General features: G+C 53.8%; 1 protein-coding gene across 3 annotated transcripts in view; it reads left to right on the plus strand.

The window, feature by feature from the left end:
- DNMT3A (DNA methyltransferase 3 alpha) overlaps positions 1-24,077 on the plus strand; it is a 90,682-nt gene that overhangs the window by 42,743 nt on the left and 23,862 nt on the right. For 2 of the 3 annotated variants that reach the window (XM_083605038.1, XM_083605039.1), the window contains exons 5-7: positions 730-776; positions 2,735-2,884; positions 6,115-6,147. In XM_083605038.1, coding sequence (XP_083461164.1) covers positions 730-776; positions 2,735-2,884; positions 6,115-6,147 — 230 coding nt within the window. The remainder of the gene's footprint in view (positions 1-729; positions 777-2,734; positions 2,885-6,114; positions 6,148-24,077) is intronic. The other variant, XM_083605040.1, reaches the window with a different exon arrangement.

Raw genomic sequence — 24,077 nt, forward strand, 5'->3', positions numbered from 1 at the left:
GGTGTTTAAAGGATACTTGCAAAATCATATTGAAAAATCAGAACTCCTATTAGAATAAACAAGTTCCGTTGTAAATGCTGAAATACTAAATAAGATGGATAACAGTGTGTAACAGAAAAAGAAAATTGGTCTAAAAGTGTGTGAAAGATAGTAATAGAAGTGGAAAGAAATTGCAATTGAGTAGATTGGAAGTCTAACACGAGTGGGGTGAGGGGGGTGGGAAAAGGAATTATCTGTGGGATTGAGTGGGGGTATGTATGAATATTTTTAAGGACTATATGAAATGTATGTTTGTTTGTATATTTGTAATATGTATGTGTTGATGTTGAATTATTTTAATAATAAAATTTATTTAATTAAAAAAGAGGATAGGAAGAAAAAAGCAAATAAAGAAATGTATCTTAGAATACGTATTGAATACAAGGCAGCAGGAAATTGTTTTTTTGGGGGGGGGGGACAACGCGAATGTTAGGATGGGAAATTGAATTGTTAGGAGAAGTGTATAAACTGGATTTTGTGGGAAGTTTTAAAATCCAGTAACAATATAAATGTGCAGAGCGAGAGAGGAGGACCCTGGCCGCGAGGGGTGGCGCCACCAGACCCAGGGCGGGCACAACACCCTCCTTTGCGTGGGGGCACTTGCCCCCCACCAAAGGACCCGCATGGCCCAGACTTCTCCCCCCGGCCCTTCAGACCCTGGTGCTCACTCTGTTCTCTCTCTGTTTCCAGGCAAAGAAGAGAAGGAGGAAAACCACTACAACTCCCTGAAAATGGAGGCAAGTATTTTCCACACAGCTGGGCTCTTTTTTGGGGGGGGAGCAGCTTCCAGGGCCCCCACGCTGAAGCATTGCTCGCTTAGAGTGCGAGTCCTGCTGCGCTCTCCCAGGGACGCTTGGATTAAAGCCCCCATCAGAGCCAATGGGTGGGGACTAAGGGGGCTGCCCAATTCCTGCCCCCCACTCCTGATGTAGAGCATATACGCTTTAGCCGAAAACGGCTCATAGAAAGACCAGGAATACAACAGTCCCAGTCTGAAAGGTGTGACACACAAGGAAAAACGGGATGAGGAGGGCAGAGGAAAACAGCAGGCTCAGGTTCCTGTTCTTAAAGCGGCAGCTCTGATCTTGACTGCTGGGGGGTGGGAATGGTTCTCAGAGGAAATATTTTTATTTCCCCGCTTCTGACAGAGCCCTATAAATTCAAAATTTTACCAATCTAAGCAATGCACTTTGCTATACATAATTTCTATCACCTTTAATAATTGTTAATACTTTTTGTATATACGTTTCGACACAACTTTTTGAATGTATTCAGAAACGTTTGTCTGAGTCTTGTTTTATTTTTATTTTTAATGTAATTGTTGCAAGTATTGGGGTCCAGTGTAAACCGAGATATATCTCGGTGCTGAACTGTGTGAAACCCGCCCTGTGGAACGCCCTCCCACCAGATGTCAAAGAGAACAACAACTAATAATAATAATAATAATAATAATAATAATAATTTTATTATTATTATTATTATTGAAGAAACGGAATGAAAACGGCCTTGTCCCCCCAAAATAAAAGCAATGCTTTTATGAAGGCCACCTTTTGGAAATAAGTTCTTGTTATTAAATATACCAAGAAAAAAGCACTGTAAGTTTCAATAGCAGGAGTGGTCCCTACTCGCAAATCAATAGTCAATAGTAACAAAAACTAATCCATTCAAAAGTATTGGCTACAGTGGTGCCTCGCAAGACGAAATTAATTCGTTCCGCAAATTTTTTCGTCTAGCGAATTTTTCGTCTTGCGAAGCACGAAATCCCATAGGAATGTATTGAAAATCAATTAATGCGTTCCTATGGTCAAAAAAAGTCCAAACAAAGCCAAATTTGGTACAATAAGAGTTTATTAAGTGCTCTTTAAAGTCACACATACTGTAAAGAGCATTTCAAAATTCAAACCCATAATTTTTTTTTAAAACAGCAGAGTGGCCCAATGGTCACAGAAAATCATAAAAATGCAGGGGGAAAAAACAAGCTTCCAGATTCTTGCAAACCCCTCCCCAACTGTTCCCCCAGCCACCCAGCACACAGAAATTCAAATCCAGAATTTTTTTTAAAAACAGCAGAGTGGCCCAATGGTCACAAAAAAATCATAAAAATGCAGGAAAAAAACACACAAGCTTCCAGATTCTTGCAAACCCCTCCCCAACCCCAAGTCCTTGAATTCCAAACACCCCAACCCAAAATCCAAAACCCCCCAAAAAAGTTTTAAAAGCTTAACTTACCAAATGGCTGCAAAAGAAGTTTTGGAAAAGCTTCAAAAATCACCAAAGTCTTTAAAAACCTCAAAAAAGGCTACTATGTACACTGCGTTCTATGAGTTGCTCCTCGAAGTCAAGTCGCAACTGTATTAACGGTGTTAAGAAAAAGGAAACAAACTTGCAAGACGTTTTCTTCTTGCGAAGCAAGCCCATAGGGAAATTCGTCTTGCGAAGCAGCTCAAAAAACGGAAAACCCTTTCGTCTAGCGAGTTTTCCGTCTTGCGAGGCATTCGTCTTGCGGGGCACCACTGTATTGATTTGCGAGGAGGGACCACTCCCACTATTGAAACTTACCTTGGCCAGAGTTCTTGGTGTGCGTTTTTCTTGGCAACGGCAGGAGGGCAGAGCGGGTCTGGCGCTCGGGGCATCGGCTGAGATGGGAATCCGGCCCAGTTCGGCGATCCCTTCTGACTCTCCTCTCCCCGCGCAGGGATCCCGCGGCCGCCTGCGAGGAGGAGGCCTGGGCTGCGAGTCGAGCCTCCGCCCCCGGCCGATGCCGCGCTTGACCTTCCAGGCGGGGGACCCCTACTACATCAGCAAGAGGAAGCGGGACGAGTGGCTGGCGCGCTGGAAGCGGGAGGTGAGCCTGGGCGCCCCGGGTCCCAGGGTGGAGGCGTCCTGGGTGGGGCCCCTTCTGCCCCCTCCCCACGGGCCCTCAGCTCTCCCTGGGGGCCCCTCTTGGCTCCTCCAGGGTGGCCAGCATGAATTCTGCCGCTTCTGCCTCCCAGCGTCACAAATAAGGTGGACCAAGTCTCCCCCCATGCCCAATATTTCTCAGGGGTATCAATCTGGGCTCTGGGTGTTGGCATTGGGCTGGTTCTGGGGTTTTCCGAGATGCTATTGGGGGGGTTATGCTTTCCAGGTGAAGTCTTGCTCTGCCAGCCCCCCTTTGCAGAGAACGTGGGGTGTTCTGTCTGCAAGGGGGGGCAGCACAGGAAGCTGCCTCATTCAGGTCATTGGTCCATCATGATCAGTATTGTCTGCACTGATTGGCAGCTCTCCCGGAGTCTCTCCCAGCCCTGCCTGGAGATGCTGCCGGCAGGGATTGACTTTGTTGCAGGACAGGTGTTTTCTACCACTGAACTACGGCTCTTCCCCATAGCGCTTTCTGCCCCAGAGATGGGAGAGGGAGACTTTGCCAGAGCAAACCATCCCTCTTGCCTGCACAGCGGACATCTAGGGGTCCACGGGGGAGCCACCCCCAAATTACAGTTCTGACAATCATCTAGTCCAACCCCATGCGTTTCAGAGGGTTGGACTAGATGACCGTAGGGGCCCTTTTCCTACTCCACGATTCTGTGATCCAGTTGTGTTTGGGGGAGGGGGGAAGAAGCCACGATGCGCCTGCCCCAGAGAAGGTTGGGGGCTTGGCTGGGCTCTGCCTCTTGGTCCTGCCCCGGGCCAAGGCGGTGGTGCATTGGAGGCCATGCAAGGCAGGAGTGAGTAGTGGTCGGAGCGGCTGCTTTGGGGTGGCAGCGGGAGAGGGTGGCTGTCGAGCAGAGCAGGGGGGTCAGTGCTGCTGGGTACTTGGTGGGGGTCACTGAGAGGGGGGTCCCATGTGTGTGCAGTGGACGGTGGGGGGGTCAAGAGCGCCAGTCTAGGCTGCCCCAGAGGCGTTGCTGGGTCTCTCTAGCACTCCCCTTCCTCTCCTAGCCCAGAATGGGCTGCAGAATGTCTCCCATTGCACAGGATTCTAGAGTTGGAAGGGACCCCAAAGGTCCTGTAGTCTAACCCCCTGCAATGTCGCTTTGCTGCTTGGGGAAATGTGGAGAGGGCGTCTTCAATTTCCTAGCACACCCCCCTTTCCCTTTGTTCTCATTCCAAGGAGAAATGACCAGCGCAGGCCAATATCTCTTGGCTCCCCAAATCCCTTTTCTGCCTCCTTCTCACACTTGAGGGTCTTTCGTAGCCCCATGGAGAGACTGGGGGGCCGGCTGGGAGAATTGGAGGGTCTCTGCTCTCCCTCTGTGTGTCTAGGGCAAGAGGGGGGCTGGCCGCGTGCCTGGGGGGAAGCTGGATGCGGGGGGGGGGGAGAGAGGAACTTGGCATCCTGGCTAGCTCAGCTTCCGCTGTTTAAAGAAGCAACTTTCTAGTCCTCAAGAGAGTCAGGAGTGGCTTGAAAGTGTAGAGAAGTCTTGGGAACGGAGCAGCTTCTGACAAGGTTGGGGGGGTCAGAGCCTTCCCTCTAATTAGCAGGATATAATTATGCAAATCATATGTAGGTTTTCATACTTTTACATAGCTTGCAGCATTCGGTTTTGCTTGGCACATATCTTTTTTTTTTAATGTGTGGTTATCTACTTATTGATTCCATTTCCTTGCCTAATATCTCCCCCCTCCTTCACCCGTCTGGTTTCTGAGGCAGCCGCTTACTCAGCCAGGCATTGAAGTGTCTCACAATCCCCCCCCCCCAAAAAAAAACTACGCTCAATCTTCTATGGGAATCTTGGGCCTGAGAGATCTGGGCAATTTTGGTCGGGCCGTCATGGCTTCCAGTGGCAGTGAGTTCCACTGTTTAGCCATGTGCTTGGGCAAGTGCACCTGGACCCCCCTTCCCTCTTGGTCCCCCCCCATCTTCTGCTTCTCCACAGCCTTCCCCATGTTCGGGTCCAGCTGCCTGTACGTCTGCCATGAACAGAGCCCCCCTGGTTTTCCTTCCCTCATCCCATGACTTTGCCCGCTCCTGGGCGCATCTGGCTGGGTGTGTGCACATGCCGCCCATCAAACAGTCTGGTGTTCAGGAAGGGCACATGTCCATTGTGGGCACGGGTTCATGAGATGTGAGGCTGCATGCTTGCAAAAATGCATCACTGCAGATGTTCTGCAGATGCTTTGAACTGTGCAGAGACCAGGAAGGGCCCTGGCGGTGTTTGCGGGGGGTGGGGGTGGGCACAGGGTTCAGGCGATGATGGGCTGCACTGGGACTCCCACACCCTATTTTCCTTCCGGGTTTAGGATCCTTGTGGCCACTTCTGTTTGTGTAACTTCCTGGCATTCCTGGAATCATAGAACTGGCAGGGACCCACAGCTCTTGGTTCAAATAATAATAATAATTAGGAAGTTAGAGGGGTGGCTTTTATCGCTAAGTCTTTGCAGCATCTCTGTGACCTAGTGGCATCCTCCTACCCAGCATGCTTTGCTGTGCCCTGGTACCCGGGTCTGGCTGCAAAGCATTATGGGTTGGCATCCTCGAGGCTGGTGCAGCGTAGGACGTCCTGAGCAAGGAGGAGCGGGACTGGGGCAGAAGGTGCTCCAATACTGAATATTTGTATACCAATTCCCTATTATTATTATCTCTCCCCCCCCCCCCCACGCATTTTATTACGGTTCATGCCAATAAAAATACACAGCCACGGAAAGAAGTTAGAAGCAGACGTCAAGTAGCCGTTGGGCAAGGATGGCACTCTTAATTCCCTGCTTAAGTCAAGAGGGAACCGAAAAGTTTCCAGTAGGTGTGTAAAAAGCCGGCGCAGAAGGCGCTTGCTGCGCCTCCAGTGGCAGGGAGTTCCACAGGACTAAAGGCTTGGCTTCTGGATGTCGTGGAAGGAGCCTTGCCAACTCAGGGAACAACCACCCACGGCGCTCCTGCAGATGGTCTCAGGCTGGCCTGGGGCAAAAGGGCGAGGACCTCAGTCGCTCAGGCTTTGCTCCTCCCTTAGGTGAACTGGCACCTGCCGAGCTGCGCCCCCCATCCTCCCCCCCCCGTGTGCCCCCCTCCTGTGCCTGCCTGTGGGGCAGCGGCAGTCGCGTCCTCTTGCTGTGGCTCTTGTGTGTGCTAACTCCCTCCTCTCCTTTACCTTTCTCCCACAGACTGATAACCCAGCGGCAGCTCAGCTCGACAAGGTTCGTGGCCCAGCTTTGGGGTTTTGTGGGGAGGGGGGGCGGCTTGTCTCATGTGGACCCCGTGCCGGGGCTTGTGGGTTGCCGGGGGGGCTGTGGGTGTGCCCACGCCCTCCCCCTGCGTCTGCCCGCTGCCAGGGAGCGCCCCTTCCTCCTCACGCACAGGCGCCCACTGTGCTCCTCCTGCAGGGCACAGGGGCCAGGGTGGGGGCACCCTTTCACTGCTGGCCCCTAACCCCCCCCCCACAATCTCCTCTCTCTCCTCCTCCTCGCACGCCCAGAACCTCTTTTGCCCCAGAGCTACATCACCATTGCCCACGGGCACCAGGCTGGCACCTTGGACCTGCTTGTAGGCCCCCACCCCACCCGCCAGGCAAGCCACCCTCTCGGGGTTGGGGTGCTTTGTAAAATTTATTATTATTATTTGCTGAATCTGTGAGTCACTTTATTGGGCTCAGGGCAAGCCAGGGGGGCGCAAGACCCAGCCTTTACATTTTGGGGCAACTCGTCCCTGCCCTGGGGAGAAGGAAATGGGGGTCTGAAAGGAGTGGAAATCCTGCGTCAAGATAGCCCAACTGATTTCTCTAGCCAGGAGGGCACTGAGGGGAGGCCTAGTGGGCAGAGCATCCGCCTGGCACCCAGATTCGGTCCCCAGTGGCAGCATCTGCAGGTGGAGTGTATTCTGGCCCGGAACCCTCTGCCCAGTCAGTTGGGACAGTGCCAAATCCTAAAACCCTGGAATTGTAGGGTTGGGTGTGGGACCCGAGGGTCATCTAGTCCAACCCCCCGTAACGTGGGAATCTCAACTCGGTGGACCCGTCCTCCAGGCCTAAGGCAGCCTGCCATGTTGCTGGAAAGCCAGCAATTGGATCTCCAGTTCCGTGATCTTACCCGGCCCTGCCCACCCCATTCCAGGGATGCCGCCTGGGCTAGGCGCTGCCTTATTTCCCTCCTGTTAGCTGCCTGCCAGAGCTGACAGGCTGGAACAGGTGAGTTGGGGTGATCACAGAACTGCAGAGCCAGAGGGGAACCCAAAGGCCACGTAGCCCAAGCTCCTGCAGGGCGGGAATCTCAGCTAAAATCAGCTGAATCAACGGCAGCTCCTTTTGCCCCTTCCCACCCCAAGGAATCAGTGGGGCTGTGTGGGGCTCAGGACCCTGCTGCTGACCTCTCCCCACCCTGTTTCCCAAGGCAAGGCTTCCTTCCTGGAGTTTCTCCCCCTTCCAAATACGTTCTGTGGATGAGCTGAAAGCGAGAGAGAAAAGGGACTTTTAAGAGAGAAAATAAACCATTGAATGCTTGGCTGCCAAACTCCCTGGACGAATACGCTGCATTCCTGCAAAGAGAGTTGGGGGGAGATTTTTGGCACTGGTGTTTCCTGCCCCTTCTGTCATCCCATGGATTTTCAAGCTGGGCTGGTTGGTGACTCGCACCCGGCACCCTTCCTGGCCCGGGGGGGTGTGGGCAGGTGGTGCAAGCAGAGGAGGTCTGCTGCTGCTGACCAGGACCTTTGCTCCTGTTCATAGAATCCTAGTAGAGTTGGAAGGGACACCCCAAGGTCATCTAGACCAACCCCCTGCCGGCAGGAAGCACAGCTCCCTGTGACGCCGCTGGGTGCAGGGAGAGGGGGAGGGCACCCTTGGGGGGAGCCCAGGGGCCTCTTTTTGCACCCGTGGGTGCCTCAAAGGCTGGTGATAGGGGGAGGCCCAGGGAGGGGCAGAGGTCAGCCAGGGCAGGGCGAGGGGAGGGTGGGGGTGAGGGTGCTGCGCAGCTCTGCAGGGGGAGGCCCTTTGGGATAGTCCCGGGGGGGGGGGGGCACCTGTTGAGGGCAGGCCAGGGCTGGAGAAACATCTAGCAAAATACCCACTTGCTTCAATGGCCATCAAGGGGGCGCCCAAGAGATTTGCCATGGCAGCAAAACCAGGTTCTACAAAAAAAGGCTCCCAGAATTAATGGGGGAAAATCCCATACATACATTATACATATACATATACACACACACACACACACACACACACACACACACACACTAATAATGATAAAATAAAATCTCTAATAATACAGATGAAGGAGATGTGGTTTATTCTTGTTTACATTTTGAATTAGATCTATAGAATCAGCCCTGAGAGTCTAGTCCAGCCCCCACAACGCAGGGATCTCGGCTACATCCTCCTTCCAGGGGTCTCTCAAATCTTCCGAGTGCTCTGGTCTTAACCCTAGTTTTGGACGGGCAAAGGGGGGGGGAGAGCAGAGTTTGAGGCAGGAGATGGGGCCAAGAAGGGCTGGGGCGGCTGGTATCTCACGGGGCAAGGGCATGGACACCCCCCTCCCCAGAAAAAGGGGTCTCTTGCCGCGCAGGGGCAGGAGGTGGTGCCCTGCAGTGATCTTGCAGTGCCAGGTGTTTCATCAGGGAGGGGCCCGGCTTGTGAGATGATCTCTTAGGTTAGGGGTGCTTGTGCCACCACTGGGGGGCTCTCCTGCCCCAACAGAAAATAGCCGCCATCTTCTCCACAGGAGGCCCTTAAAGGAAGACTGGGTGGCTGTCTGGCAGGGATTCTTTAGCTGGCAGCGGGTTGGGCTGGATGACCTCGGGGGGTCCCTTCCAACTCTACAATTCTAGGCTTCCAAGTGGGCTAAGCTCTCCAGGAAAATCCCTCCCAGCCCTTCCTGCGCTCTGCATGCTCTGCGGCCCTTCCTGCCCACCCCTTCCTGAAGTGCTGTGCAAAAAGGGGGGGAGCCTCAGCTGCAAGCACCCCCTCCTCTGTTCTGCTTTGGCTGCCTCTGCAAAGGATCTGAGGGGTCAGCTTGCGCCTGCACACTGCAGCAAAATGGCGGCAGCGGAGACCCCCTCCCCATGGCAGGCCTGCCGCAGAGCACCCACGGTGCCCCCGCTGCCACCCACCCGTGCCCCCCCGGGCATGCACTCGCACGCAGCAGCCGCCCTGCCCTCCTCCTCCCTCCTCCCCGAATCTCCTCCGTGTCCCTGCTCTTCGCGCTGCCTCACCGCTGGGTCTCCCTAGCAACAGGTCCCCTCCTGCTCGGCCCTGGTCTATTTATAGCCTGGCAGCCCTGGCTGCTGGCATGGCGGCAGGAAGAAGGAGCCAGAGCGGCAGGCACCTCCGCATCCAGATAACACGGGGCCTGCGTGGCTCAGGCGCATCCTCTCACGAGGCAGCGGTGCCCAAGGGGCGGAGCAGGGGACCCCGCAGTTAGAGAAGGCTCCCCGGGCTTCCTTAGCCTCACCCAGCACCAGAGGCAGGGCTCTAGGGGGGAGGGAGGGCAGGGAGCAGCCAGTGGGGCCAGAAAGGAGGTGCATGCAGGGGGGCGACGGGCACTCCCCTGCCCAGTTGCTCCTCTGCCGGTGAAAAAGTGAGGAGAATCAGAGAATGGCAGAGTTGGAAGGGACACCCAGAGTCATCTAGTCTGACCCCCTGCCACGCAGGAATTGCAGCTGAAGAGGGTTTGCTCCTTGGCCAGGCCTGGTTCTTCATCTACCTTGCCCAGGTCTCTCTCCTGCCCGGCAGGCGGTCCCTTTCCCCATCCCTTTCCACTGGAGAGTCTTCTGGGGCCTGCAGGTGCTCTAACCACTGGGGTGCATGGCCCTTCTGATCTCCCCTGCCATTGCGTGTGGGCTTTCCTTCAGAAGGCTTGGGAGGGCACACATGGAAAAGGCTGCCCAGTTTGTGCCCCTGGCGTTAAAAGGAGGCTCTGTTCAACTGAGAGCAGCACAGATTGGACTGTGGCAGGGATAGCAAGGAGTTAATGTACAGAGGTCAGGGAGGTCTGTATTGGTGAATGGGGGGGGTCACTCTGCTTGGGTCTGCCGGCCACAGGGGCTTTGCTACTTCCCCACGCGAAACTTCCTGGCATGTAGAGAGCTGGCCTTCCCCTGACTTGCTAGATTTCAGTGTGCAGGGAGATATGAGATGGAGGAGCATTTGAACCCAGGGCAGCTCCTTCTGAAGTGGCCGAGGACAGGAGAAGTCACGGCATGTGCTCTTTCTCCTGCTCTTGCCTGTCGCTGGACGTTGGTGAAATGACCAATGAGGGCCTGGGTGGAGCAGGAGTTCCTTGCAAGTCGGAAGTGGGGGCAGGTTAGCATTCTGGGCTTGAGGGACGGCCAGAGGCGTCTCTGGAGGGTCTGGGGATTTGGGGGTCTTGCCCTGCAGCAAGTCTCCTGCCATGTGATATTGGGGGGGGGGCACAAAATGCGCTGGAATGGGAAAGGCAGAAGTACCCCTTCCTTCAAAAGAGACAGAAAACTTTGCATTCCTGAGTGTGCTAAAACTATCCAAAAGGGCTGAGCAAGGCAGCTGCATTTTAAAATCACAGCTCTTTTTTCTTTTTTGAGGGGGGGGGCAGGACTTGTTGCAATGTTTCTCAGGTGGACGGGAGGCCTCTGTAGAGAGGTAGCAGTGGCTGTTCAGGATTTTGGGAAGGGGACAGAACCTGGGTAGTTCTACATGCCAAGCAAGTGTCTAGCCCCTCCCCAGTGCACTGTCCCTGCTCCCACCCCCCCCCCCCCCCACGAATGGGATCCTCTTGGCTCCCCCCTCTCCCCATGGAATGAGGTGGGCAAGCTGCAACAGAACCTGCCCTGAAGGGAGAAGCGGAGAGAGAGAGCGCTTTGCAGACTCCCTTTGTGGGGTGTTTTTGTGTGTGGGGGGAGCCCCCTGGGGACAGAGATGCATGGCGAGGGGGGGGGGCGGACAGTTCTGGGGCTGCCTCTTGCTTGCTGCCACTTGCCGCCTTCAGACGGGAGCTAGCTCTCCGTGCAGCCACCAGGTAACAGAGGTTTTCCAGAGGCAAAGGTGCCGGCCTCGGGTGCAAGGGGACAGATTTCTGCAGGAGGGGGCTATGGAATTGTAAGTGGGGAGGGTCCTCTAGTCCAACCCCCTGTCAGACTTCGGGTTCCCAGCCAGACCCCCGAGGGCCTGGAAACGGCAGGAGGGGAGACGGATTTGGGGTTCAGGTTCCGCTTGCCAGTTTCCCACTGTTTGGCCACTTCGGAGACCGGGCACTGGACCAGACAGGCTCCTTTGGGCCTCATCCAGCCGCCTCTTATGTTCCCAGTCTGCTGCACTGGGAATCAATGTGCAGAATGTGCCCGCCAGGGGGACCTCCAGACTCTGGGGCCGCAGGCTGCCTCCCTGCTCCTTTTGACCTTTTGCCAGCCTTGGCCACTGGCTACCCCTCTCCCTGTTTCAGTGGGGTCACTTCCGTGGCCAAACCCTGTCTCACTCTTGGGGTCCTGCCATCCAGCAGCGCCTCTCCTAACCGGATGCCCTCCAGATTCTGCGAGAACTTAAGACACCACAGCTGTGTTGTGGTCCGAAACATCTGGCGGGGGCACCAGGTTGGGTTGCCAAGGGAATCTCAGGCTAAGATATGGTGATGGTCAGGAGCCAGTTCCTGGACTAAGGCCAATGTGGCGTCTCGTAGCCAACAGAGCTGCTGGATTTGCCTAGAAGGTGTCTCTGTTGGGGGGGAGGCTTTGTAAACTGGCCCCCAGATTCACTTTCCCATGGTTTTGGGTTGTGCTATGAGTGTGCCAGTTGCATTTTAGGGTCAGGTGGGCAAACCTCTCTGGTCTGGGTTATAGGGACGCTCCCGTTATGCCTTTCCTTGATACTCCTGGATTGAGTCCAGCTACGTCCTGCTCAGCCGACCCATTGAAGTCAATGGGCCTGGCAGACTGAATTCTGGTGGTCTGCTGAGTGGGATTCGATTTGTCAGTTTTGCAGATAGCCCCCCACTTTTAACCTTGGGTTCTTTTTAATTAATGTATCCTGTAGCTGCCAGTTCTGCATGTTCTGTTTTCGATTGCATCCTTTGTATATGATGTTGTTGTTGTTAATAATAATAATTAGAGTCTATATTTGGCTGTGCACCACTTAAGTGTTTTTTGAGACACTTTAAAATAATTGAAATAGAGCAACAGGAGATGTACCCATCTCCTGTCGCTCCCTCTTTTAATTATTTTAAAAGAGAGGGAGCCCTCTTTTAAATTCTGCTGTGTGAACTCCCCCTTTGTTGCAAAGTGGGTACAGACGGGAGGGGGGCTATACACGCAGGTGGGGGTCCAGGGGTCCAGAGAACAGCATGTTGACTTTTTGGGATGGGGAGCTTTAAGGCTGCAAGGGAGGAAAAGTGCTTTAGGGGGCCCGATCCGCCTGCCCCCAGCGGGCAGGGCCTTCCCATTCAATGGGCCCGATCGCAGAATTGTAGGCTCGGCACGGGTTCCAAGGGTCATCTAGTCCAACCCCGGGCACTTGGTCGGTGAAATCAACCGGGTCTGATTTCGAGTGCCGTTGAGTGCGAGAGAAGAGAGGCCTCTGTGCGTGTGAATGATGGTTGCAGAGTTGTGGCTCCGTCGTCGTATCGCTTCGGGACTCCGCGCATCCTTCCCAGTCGTGGGAGCCCCCCCCCCCCTCTGCGCCGCCGGATCTGCTGCTTCTGGGTCGGGCAAATGGTCCCCTCGGAGCAACGCCCTGAAAAGTGCGATCCTGCCCCTCCCAGGCTCGGAATTCGCTTGCGGGGCGGGGGGTGGGCTGGGGGTCCTGCCCGCGAGCCGACACGTGTTCCGAGCGGCATCTCTGGTAGTGGGGGGCATCTCTTGGAGAGCGTCTGTCCCGACACGTGTTCCAGGGCAGCTTCCGAGGAAGAAAGTTAAGGTTTGTGGTTTCCCCAAAGTCCCCGCAAGGGTCGGATCCAGATGTGGCCAAGCAGCGCAGAAGCGCAAGCCGCCGACGGGGTTTCGTGACCCCTTTCGGATGCCCCTTTGGGGGTGCCCCGGCCGCAAAAAAATAATAATAGAGACACCCCCATTTATTTCTCATTAAAACCCCGCGCAAATGCTGCGTGCCCCCTTCCCGTCTTCTGGATCGCTGCCCCTGCGCGCCAATAGCTTCGGGGGCGGCTCCAGTCTCCGGCCGACGTTGGAGACACCGCGTTGCTCCTCTTTGGCGGGGGGGGGGGGATGGCGCCTCGTTGCATTTTCAGTCGGAGCAGACGACGCCCCCCCCCCCCGAGATATTAGGCAGCCCCGCGCGATCCGGAGTGGGGCGTGTGAACGTGCCCGGGCCGGAATCCGGATCGGGAAGCGGGAAAGCGGTGCTCGACCTCTCCCCCCCCCCCCAGAAAAAAACCCCCAACAACCTCGGATGTCTCTTTGCAACTTTGGGGACCCCCCCATCTGTTCTCTGCAGTCGTGCAATTGCAGAGGCGCCCCCCCCCCCCGCCAGACCAGCCTTGCAAACCCGACAAGCCCCCCCCCTGCACCTTTCTCTCTCTCTCTCTCTCTCTCGCATTCTCCCCCCCCCCCCCCCGTTTCCATCGCTCGCGGCCAACCAGGAGCGTTGCCCCGCGTCACGTGTCCCGGAGTTTCCCAGACAAAGAACATTGGCGGCGCGGCCCCCTCCCCCCCCGCGCCCCCTCCCCGCCCCCAAAGCCCGCCCCCCGCCCTCCCTCCTCCGCCCCCGCCCCCTCGGCGGCACCGCGGATGCTGCAGCGGCGGGACATGCGGGCAGGTACGGAGGGGCGCCGGGGCGTCCGCGGGGGGGGGGTCGGCCGCTTTGCACCCCCAGATCCCCCCCCGAGCAAATTTGCACGGAGTGCACGCGCGCGATCGGGGGGGGGGGTGTTGTTTTTCTTCCCCCTCCCCTCCACGCGGGGGTGTCTGTGCGTGCAGAAGGCGGCGAGGGAGCGCCCCCCCCCCCGGGATCGATTTGCAAAGAGAAGGGACGGCGCGGGGGGAGAGTAAGGGAAAGAGAGAAGAGTAACTTGTCGTTTTGCAAAGGTGGACCCCCCCTCCCCAATTGGCCAGAGGCGGGACAGCGGGGCTGGGGGGGGAGGCTCCCGCCTGAAAAGTTTTGCTCTTGTTCGGGGGCGAGGGGGGGATTATCTCTCGCCCCCTCCCCTTTGCTGTGCTCTCGGTAGAAGTTTTGGGGAGGGGGCCGTGTGGGGGGCTGCTCCCTCGGGGCCCCCATTCAGGGTGGGGGGCGCAGGATGGGCCCTTCCCCACTGCAGCTGTCAGCCCTCCCTTTTGCCCCTGTCCGCCCCGGCACTTCCCCAGACAGTGCATCCCCCCCCCCCAAAAAAAAATCCCATGCCTGGCCTGGTCCCTGCCTGGGGGGGAGGAGAGAGCAAGTGGACCCCCCCCCCGTTTCCCAGGCAGGCAACCTCTGAGCATCCTCCTGCCTCCAAGATGTTTGTCCCGAAGCAGAAGTTTTTTTTGGGGGGTAGAAGAGGAAGGAAGCTGGGGGGGGCTGCAGGCGGAAGGCGCAGGCGGGCGGGTTGAGTAGGCCTGAACGGACCTCGAAGATTGCAGGGGGGAGAGAACAAAGCACCCCTTTCTCACAGCCCCCCCAAAGGAAGAAGGGGCTGGGGGCAGCATGCAGCTGGCTCAGAGATCAGCCCCTTTTGGGGGGGGGGCAGAAGCTGGACTCTGCACAGCTGGTGCCCGGGAGAGAAAAGTGAGCAGAACTTGGCCAAGTCTGGATCAGAATTCGAATCCAGAGCTGGCTTTTCCCATTCGGTCCCTTTGAATCTTTAGGAGGAATTTGTCCAGCAAGGTTGCCCCTTCCTCCTCCTCCTGGTTCAGACTCCGATTCTGTTCAACTGAGAAAGCCATTTTGTCCCCCCCCCCCCCCCCGGCTGGGTTTTGCTTCCCAAGAGTTTGCCAAACATCACGGCTCGGCCTTCTTCCTCTTCTTCCTGCTCCTGCTCCTGCTCCATCTGGCTGGGGGGCTTCCTCTTCTCCCCCCTGAAGCCCCCTTCCTTGCCCACCAATCTGTGCTGCAACTCCGGCCCCCCAGAGGTTCCCGGACACTTTTTAAAGTTTAGTTTATCCAGTGCCACTTTTCCTCGGAGCCCAAAGCAGCCGGCAGAGAGACGCGGACGTTTGCTAAACGGCACATTTTGTTGCTAAACGTGTAAATAAACCCAGACAAGATAAAGATAGAGATGCGGGATAAATTCCACATTGCAATGAATAAACGGCGCCCTTTTGCTTGCAAGACTTGTGGTCTTAGTGAGCTCACCATCTCTTCTGTGTCTTCCCGGGAAATGCGGCCCCCAACTTGGGTGACTTCAGAAGAGAATTGGAGAAATTCATGGAGGAGGCGAGGGCTCTGGGTGGAAATTTGCAGATTTTTATATTGGGATATCTTTCCTATAAAAGAAACCATTTTTATTGGCTTTTAAATGAATACAACAACAGTTAAACACTTATTGAGCAGTAGTATTTGAGCAAGGTGCTGATTGCATGGGCCACTGGCCTGATCCTGCAGAGATCTTCTCATGAGAGCTTCACTCTCTGAGCAGTTTCACCGGAAAGCAGAGCTGTGTGTGTCCCCCCTTCCCCCCCCCCATCCCGGACCCCTCACTAGTTGGGTGGGCCATAGTGGGACTCTGGCTCTTCGTTTGGTCTCTCTGCTTTTAGGAGCCTTTGGAAGGAAGCAGTAAGTTCAGCTTGCAAGTCGGTTTGCTTGCGGGGAGGGGGCAGGCGAATCCCGGAACTCATAGCCCACCCCCCAGATTCTGAGTGCGCCCCCCAAACGCCACACAGAACCCATGTCGCTTTCCTGTGGGTTAGCCAGGGCACGGTGGGTGAGGAACCTTGTGAGCAAGAGCTAGGAAGACGCCGGGTGATGCCGTGAGTCGGTGGCCCGGCTTAAAACATCCGAGGGGCCACTGATATGGGGGGGGAGCTACCCACAGGCAAATCCCCACGGCCCCTAGCCCCATCTGCGGGGGGGGGGACAGGGCTCCTTCCTGATGCCCTGGAAGGACCATTGGCTGTGCTCTGAGCATCACACTCCACCCCCCGTGGAGTCCTCCTGGGTAAGGGTATTCTGGGTCCTTGGCATGCGGAGATCATTTCTGGGACGAGGACAGGAGCTCTTCCCCCACCCCCACCCCGGCAATTGCTTTCCCTTGTGCAAATGGCCAGCAGATAGGAGCATTGTGGGGGGGGAGCATGCAGCTCCTGCCCCCCTTTATGGGCTGCCCAGGTGCGCCAAGTCTTCCTCTTTAAGTCAGGGGACAGTTGGTTTTATGGGGCGCAACTGGAAGCGTGTAATTTCACCCCTCTTGCTTTTTGGGGGAGGGTCTGCTCAGTGTTAGAAATTGGGGTAGGAATGCTAGGAGCCAAAACAAAACGTTCAGGCAGACCGGGCAGCAAAAAATAAAAACTCCTGCCCAGTGAATCAGGGGGGTCTGCAGGGTAGCCTGGCAACGGGAGACAGGTCTTTTGCTACCACTCTATCCTGCCAAATACCTGATTCACCCAGCCTGGCGATTCAGGGGGTCTGGAGGTGATTCAGGCGCATCTTTTGCTACTGCGCTACCAGTTGAATCAGCTGTTTGACGGGACAGAGCCGTAGACACGACTTTTGCTTTGGCACTACCTTGGAGACCAGGGCTGGGCGATAGAGGGATATATCGTCCAAAACTGCTTTAAAGTTCACATTGTGATAATTGTTTTGTAATATTTGAGCTGGCAGTCTATCGCTAATCACAGTGTGTGTAAGGGCTGGGCGATAACTGCTTTTCAATATTGCAATATATCACCAGCTAAGCATTGCAATGTTATCAGCAGCTAAATCTTGCAATCTGCCACAATGTCTGAAATAAGGAACCACCCAGAGGCGAGAAGGACAATGTCCTGGCCACTGCTGCTACTTGAGGGTCTAAAACGGATAAGTGACAATGTTATCAATCGCCACACAGTCTATTTCGCCAGCAGGCAAGCCAAAATTCATCCCAGCAGGACTTTAGGTTTGGGGCATGGCTACCCAATGGTGGGATTCAGGACAATCCAAAGTATGGCGATGAGTCGTAGGGAATACAGTCATACCTTGGGTTACAGACGCTTCAGGTTGCATTTTTTTGGGTTACGGACTACCGAAACCTGGAAGTACTGGAACTGGAAGTACCGAAACCTGGAAGTACTTCCGGGTTTCAGCGGTCGTGCATGCGCAGAAGCGCCAAATTGCAACCTGCGCATGCGCAGACGTGCCGCTGTGGGTTGCGAACACTGCGGGTTGCAAATGTGCATCCCGCACAGATCACGTTCGCAGCCCAAGTGTCCACTGTACAAATAAACTGGGACTGCCAGGCTGCAGAAGCAGCAGTGGCAGAAACCAGTTGCCATGACCGCGATACGTGTCGGCAGCAGTGGCAGCAGCAACCTGCAAGACCTGGCGCTAGTGGAAGAAGCAGTGGCGACTTACACGGCCTCACGGCGGCGACAGAGAGTGGCGGCAGTAGCACCACCCCATAAGGCTTCGTGGCGGTGATGGAAGGTGGCAGCAGTCGTGGTGGTGGCCCTCTGAGGCCTCGTGGTGGCAGAAGCTGTGGCAGCCGGCCTCGGCGGGTCTTTGCAGGCCAGATCTGCTTCTGCCAGCGTCTCCTGCGCCACCGAGAGGCCTCAGGTCGCTGGCAGCGCCATGACAAGGCCTTGCAGGTGGTCGCCGCTTTTGCCACTGCCACAAGGCCTGGCAGGCCACCATGACTGGCCATCAACTGCCATGACGATGCTTTGCAGGTGCTGCAACCGTCTCTGGACACCCACAGGCACCCCTGAGACACACAGATGCCAGCACATGTTAAGGAGCATATCCACGGAAAGGAGCTGTGGGGCGAGTTTTCTAGCTTGGATTCTGTTTTTTTTTTTAAAAGATATTTATTGTGATTTTACAAAAACATAAGTTTACAAAATAGAAAAAAGTCACATAGAAAGAAAAAGATACAAAAAAGAAAACAGAAAAAACATAAAAGAGAAAAAAGATGAATAAAAATACAAAATACAAAAAACAAATAGATAAAAAAGAATTAAAAAACAAATCCGTTTTTAGTAACTTCAAACTCATTAGCTTGTTTCCTTGACCTCCTCACACCTCCCCTTTTTGTATCCCCATTTAAATAATCAAATCAGCAAATCCTTACCTTCTTTCGTTTATCTTAACACTATATCTTAACATATTATAACTCTATATTTTCATCCAGTTATCAATTCATTTTTGCATATTCTTGTTAACTTTGTTGCTAATGCCACTTATTTTCAGTCCAACATCATTTTAACATTCATTAATTTTACATTGTTTCTGAAGGTAGTCTTTAAATTTCTTCCAGTCTTCTTCCACCAACTCTTCTCCCAGGCAGTGGCGTAGCGTGGGTTGTCAGAACCCGGGGCAAGGCAAGTAATTTGCACCCCTAACCCGTGGATTTGCGCCCCCTAAACTGTGGATTTGCGCCCCCAACCCTAACCCCCAGATGTTGTGCCCGGTGCGGCCGGCCCCCCCTGCACCCCCCACGCTACGCCACTGCTCCCAGGTCTCGGATTCTGCCAGTCATTTCCGCTAATTCCATATACTCCATCACCTTCATCTGCCACTCTTCCAGGGTGGGTAACTCTTGTGTCTTCCAATACTTCGCAATAAGTATTCTTGCTGCTGTTGTTGCATACATAAAGAAAGTTCTATCCTTCTTTGGCCGACTATGCCCAGGAGAAAGGCCTCTGGTTTCTTCAGAAAGGTATATTTAAATACCTTTTTCATTTCATTATAGATCATCTCCCAGAAAGCCTTAATCCTTGGGCACGTTCACCAAAGGTGAAAGAATGTACTTTCATTTTCTTTACATTTCCAACATTTATTATCAGGCAGATGATATATTTTTGCAAGCTTGACTGGTGTCATGTACCACCTGTAAATCATTTTCATAATATTCTCTCTTAAGGCATTACATGCCATAAATTTCATACCGGTGGTCCACAACTGTTCCCAGTCAGCAAACATAATGTTATATCCAACATCTTGTGCCCATTTAATCATAGCAGATTTAACCGTTTCATCCTGCGTATTCCATTTTAACAGCAAGTTATACATTCTTGAAAGCATCTTAGTTTTGGGATCTAACAGTTCTGTTTCCAATTTTGATTTTTCCACCTGGAAGCCAATTTTTTTATCCAAATTGTAGGCCTCTCTTATTTGATAATAATGTAGCCAGTCTCGCATTTGGTCACGGAGTGTCCCCATCTTGATCTGGAGATGTGGGGCAGTCAAGAATCCTTTCCCCTAAGATTTGGGATCCTGGTTTCTCATGGGAACACTTCTAGAAGCCTGCTCTCCTCTTGAGCATCTCTTTCCTCCCCGTCCCCGGCCATTTATTTACCGTATTTTTCGCTCTATAAGATGCACCAGACCACAAGACGCACCTAGTTTTTGGAGGAGGAAAACAAGAAAAAATATATTCTGAATCCCAGAAGCCAGAACAGCAAGAGGGATCGCTCTTGCTGTTCTGGCTTCTGGGATAGCTGCACAGCCTGCATTCGCTCCATAAGAAGCACACACATTTCCCCTTACTTTTTAGGAGGGAAAAAGTGAGTCTTATAGAGCAAAAAATACAGTATTTTGTTGGTGGCTTTCCGCCCCAATTTTCCGCCCCAAAGGCTCCCTGAGTGCCTGACAGGCAGTCAAATGAAGACAGCCGCTTCCCGCAGTCTTGCCATCTCAAAAACCCACAACCTGCAAGGGGGCAGGAAGAGGAAATGAAGGCTTTTGGGCCACAGGACCAAGCTCCCCTCCCCAGGTTGCCACATGCTGTTAAGGGTGCTGCTCCTGCGCTGTCAAGAGAGTTCAGCGGGTGCAAGACTCTGAGAAATTAGTCAACAAAGTGGGGTGGGGGTGGAATTCTTGGAATTTTGTGGAATATTTGAAAAAAATGTCATGGTGATACAAAAATGGTTGTCGGGTTTGATGTAATAGAGCAACGGAGGAGAATTTGTAGTTTAGCCATTTAGAATTGGTGTGTTTAACGGATAAAATGTAATCAAGGTAGCAGTGTTATAAGGGAATAAAAGAGCACCGTAGTAGAAGGGTGGGTGGGAAGTCTCCGGACAGGAGAGATTGGTTCTCGCTGTATTTTAAAAGCATTTGTAAAATCTAATTAAAAAAATACTATTAAAAAAAAGAGTTTAGTGGGGGAGGTTTGTGGGCTGCCAGTGGGGGGCATTGTTTAGTTTGGAGGCAGGGGCAAGAGGAAGGCTGGGTTGGGAGCAGCAACCAACAACAACAACAACAACAACAACAATAATAATAATAATTTGTATAGCGCCCTATACCCACAGATCTTAGGGTGGTTTACAATATAAAAGCACAAGAGACATAATTAAAAAAAATCCCAATAATTCAGCCCCGCCCCCAAGCAAAAAACCCAGAAGGGGATTCACACTTCCATTATGCCGATAGCTCTCAAGGCTGCTTGACAGACAGCAACAACGACAATTAATTCTACGAGGCTTTATTAAGTTTTGTGAGCCCCCCAGAGTGAAGAGCAACATATTAAAATGCAATAGGTCAGCCATCAATCGATGCAAGTGGAAAACTGCAACGTCAGCGGCAGGAGGAGGAGGGGGGGGTCAGACCGGCTGCAATGCCCAGAGCGGCACCAAAATGTCTGAAAACATAGACCAGGGGATGGAGCCACCGGGGAAAGACGCCCAGGGAAGGGCCTGGGATCGAGTGGGCACCCGGCGGATCTCCCTGGTCTCTTCTCCTGCACTGCAGGGGGTTGGGCTGGATGACCCCAGGGTGCCCCCAACCCTACCACTCTGTAATTCCCTGGGAACAATGCCTCTCCCCGCCCACCCCTATTCTCTCCTTCCCTGGAGCCCTCGGGGGGAATGCTGTGGGCAGCAGGAGAAGATATATTGATTAAATATGATCCCTCCTAACTCACGCTAGTGGGGTTATTCATACAGCAGAGTACATACAGCAAACATTTTAGCAGGGGGCCGGTCCATTGTCCCTCAGACCTTGTGGGGGGCGGACTATATTTTTTTTGGGGGGGGAATGAACAAATTCCTATGCCCTACAAATAACCCTTTTTTAAAAAAGGACACATTCTACTCATGTAAAAATACGCTGATTCCCGAACTGTCTGCAGGCCGGATTGAGAAGGCGATTGGGCCAGATTCGGCCCCCAGGTCTTAGGTTGTCTACCTGTGGCAGAGTACATTCCCCTCTTTACATAGCAGGAAGCTAGTTGCAGATTCGTTAGAATCTCTTAAGTTCTGTTATTCCTGGTAAGACCCCTTTGATTCCCTCCTTAAAAAATAAAGACACAGCAGCCTTCTTTTAAAATAATAATAAGTTTACTCACATTCGGTTCACAGCTGGATCCCTGAAGGCAAAGAGGCTTTAGCTTAGAGTTACAGAAGAGGGTTTGAGTTCATCTCATATGGGAACTCATCCCACATGATGCTGGCTGAGAGAAGACATAATAGGCATAATCATCATCATCATCATCATTTATTATTTGTACCCTGCCCATCTGGCTGGGTCTCCCCAGCCACTCTGGACGGCTTCCAACAAAGATTAGAAATACATTAAAATGCCACACGTTAAAAACTTCCCTGAACAGGGCTGCCTTCAGATGTCTTCTAAAAGACAAATAGTTGTTTATTTCCTTGGCATCTGATGGGAGGGCGTTCCACAGGGAGGGTGCCACCACCAAGAAGGCCCTCTGCCTGGTTCCCTGTGGCTTCGCTTCTCGCAGGGAGGGAACCGCCAGAAGGCCCTCGGAGCTGGACCTCAGTGTCCGGGCAGAACGATGGGGGGTGGAGACGCTCCTTCAGGTCTACTGGGCTGAGGCCGTTTAGGGCTTTAAAGGTCAAAAGAGAGGAAGGTGGCTGTGTGACTGGACCTTTTGTGGGGTCTGGAAGGGTCTCGCCCACCTACCTGGTCACATGCAAAGGAAGGATGCTCCAGACCAGGTGGGACAGGAAGTTCGACTGGCTGGACCAACACCCCCCTGTCTGTGTCCACTCTAGACAAACAGGAAATGTTGTATTTGACTGCTTACGTTACATCCCACACACTGGGGGGCCTCTTCCATGAATCCGGCCTTTTCTAAAGCCATCCAGGTCGGCTGGTTCTGCAGCTTGAACTCTGCACCGCGTGAAGAAGACCTTCCTTTCCTCTCTCCCGACTTCCATCCTTCGACCGCAGGTGCTCCTCTGCCCTTGGTCCTCCTCGTGAGGCTTCCTGCTGCTGCCGCAAGTGAGCGGATCTGGCCGCCCTCTGGGCAGCAGCAGGAGGCTTGGTCAGGCAGCAGAAGAGGCTGTTGGGGTTTGTCCTGGGGCCTCCTTGGGGGGCTGCCACAGTCCTTGCTGGGGAGCGTTTCCTGGAGGCGGGGGCCTGAGGAATCTGGGGCAGCTCCGGAGAGAGAGAGAGCCCCCTCCTTGCCCCTGCCTTTGGGGACATACAAAGAGGGGGGCTGTGTTGGCGACTGGACGCAGACTCTCACCCAAGCCCTGGGCATGGTGGGCGCTTGCATCTCTGCCAGAACCCGGGCAGATCTCACTTGGGTGCTGCTCTCCAGATTTCTGCCCCTTCCTCACTGCCCTTTTCTTGGCGTGGCTCTTGGGCCAGATCCTTCCGCCGGGGACTACAGATTTGGGGTGGGCTGGTTGCTTTTAGCATGTGCAGAAATGGAACTGTGTCAAAAATGCCCCAAGCCGTTGGAAAGGGATGGAGAGGTTTCCGTCCACCTGTTGTTCTTCAAGAGAGGAAGAGTCTTGGGTGTTGGCCAGTTGTCTGGGGTGGGCAAGGGGTGTGTGAGAGCCTGAGTGCTCCCCCCCCATCCAAAAAGTGCCTTTAGTTTCCAGGTGGATTTGTGCAAAGCGAGATCCAGACAAGGAGGTCGGGGAAAGATCCCACGTGGAGGGGGGTGTGTGGCAAGGACCTTGTGGGGAGATGTTTATTTATAACTTACGTATAAATACCACAGCATCATAAAAACATATCCCAGTGGTTTCCAGCAGTATAACGCCAAGCAATAAAGTTACAGAAAGAAGTAAGCGATGGGAGGACCTGGGGGGGGGGCTGTGGTTCCACTTCTGGGCACCTTGATCCAGACTTAGGTGGGGGTCGGGGCCATGCCAGTGGTGCTGAGTCCCTGTCCTGGGGGTGGGCAGGGCTCCGATCTAGGCCAGCCTTGGCCAACGTGCTTCCCTGCAGATGTTTAGCAGCACAGCTCCCATCAGCCCGTGTTGCCTGGGGCCACGATCCACCCACAGGTTAATAATAATAATAAAAAAAATAAAATAAAAAATAAAAATTTATACTGGCTGAGTTTCCCCAGCCACTCTGGGTGACTTCCAACAAAGTATTAAAATACAGTGGTCTGTTAAACATTAAAAGCTTCCCTAAAGAGGGCTGCCTAAACAGGTTGTCCTGCGCCAGCTCCTTGGGGCCAGCGGAGGTCCCCCCCCCCCGACTCTCTCATCTTCAGTCTTCCCAGGGAGAGGCAGGGCAGCTGCTTGGGGGGAGGAAGGCAGAATGCGGAATCAGGTGGGCAACTCACCTGTCCCAACTTGGGGACGGTCTTTCCTCTCTCATGGTGACTTGGATGCCGGCCTGCGATGCTAGTCAGCTTCAGGGTGTGAGAAGCGGCCCCCGTGCCCCCCCTTTGGCAATTTCATCTTCTGTCTCCTTCCTGGAGTGTTTTGGGCTCTTGTGGGAAAAGGCGAAATCTGTGCATACGCCCATCTCAATTCTGTAGTCAGAAGCAGATCGGTGGGACTGGGATGAGCTGTTCTTGTTGCCTTCGGTGGGGGCGTCCTGGGGGGCTTGCTTTGTGCTGTCCTTGAGGGGCTTAGCAGCCGCTGCCAACACACAGTTGCCGCCATCTGAGCCCCCAAATCTCAGACACGCATCATCAGCCTGTGTCTCGAACTCAGGGCGCTCCCCTTTGCTCCTCCAGAGCCCCGGTCTTTCCAGAGAGGCAGTGGTAGGTCCTGCTTCCTTATGGGGGCTGCAAAAAGAGATCCCCCCCCACTTCCTTTACCCCCATTGGTCTGTTGCTTCGTAGTTGGAGAGAGCCATTGCTTGAGGCCTTGAATGTGGGGGACACTTGCTAAAAATATT

Source organism: Podarcis filfolensis (genome assembly GCF_964270895.1).
Source record: "Podarcis filfolensis genome assembly, chromosome: 3".
NCBI classification, from domain to species: Eukaryota; Metazoa; Chordata; class Lepidosauria; order Squamata; family Lacertidae; genus Podarcis; species Podarcis filfolensis.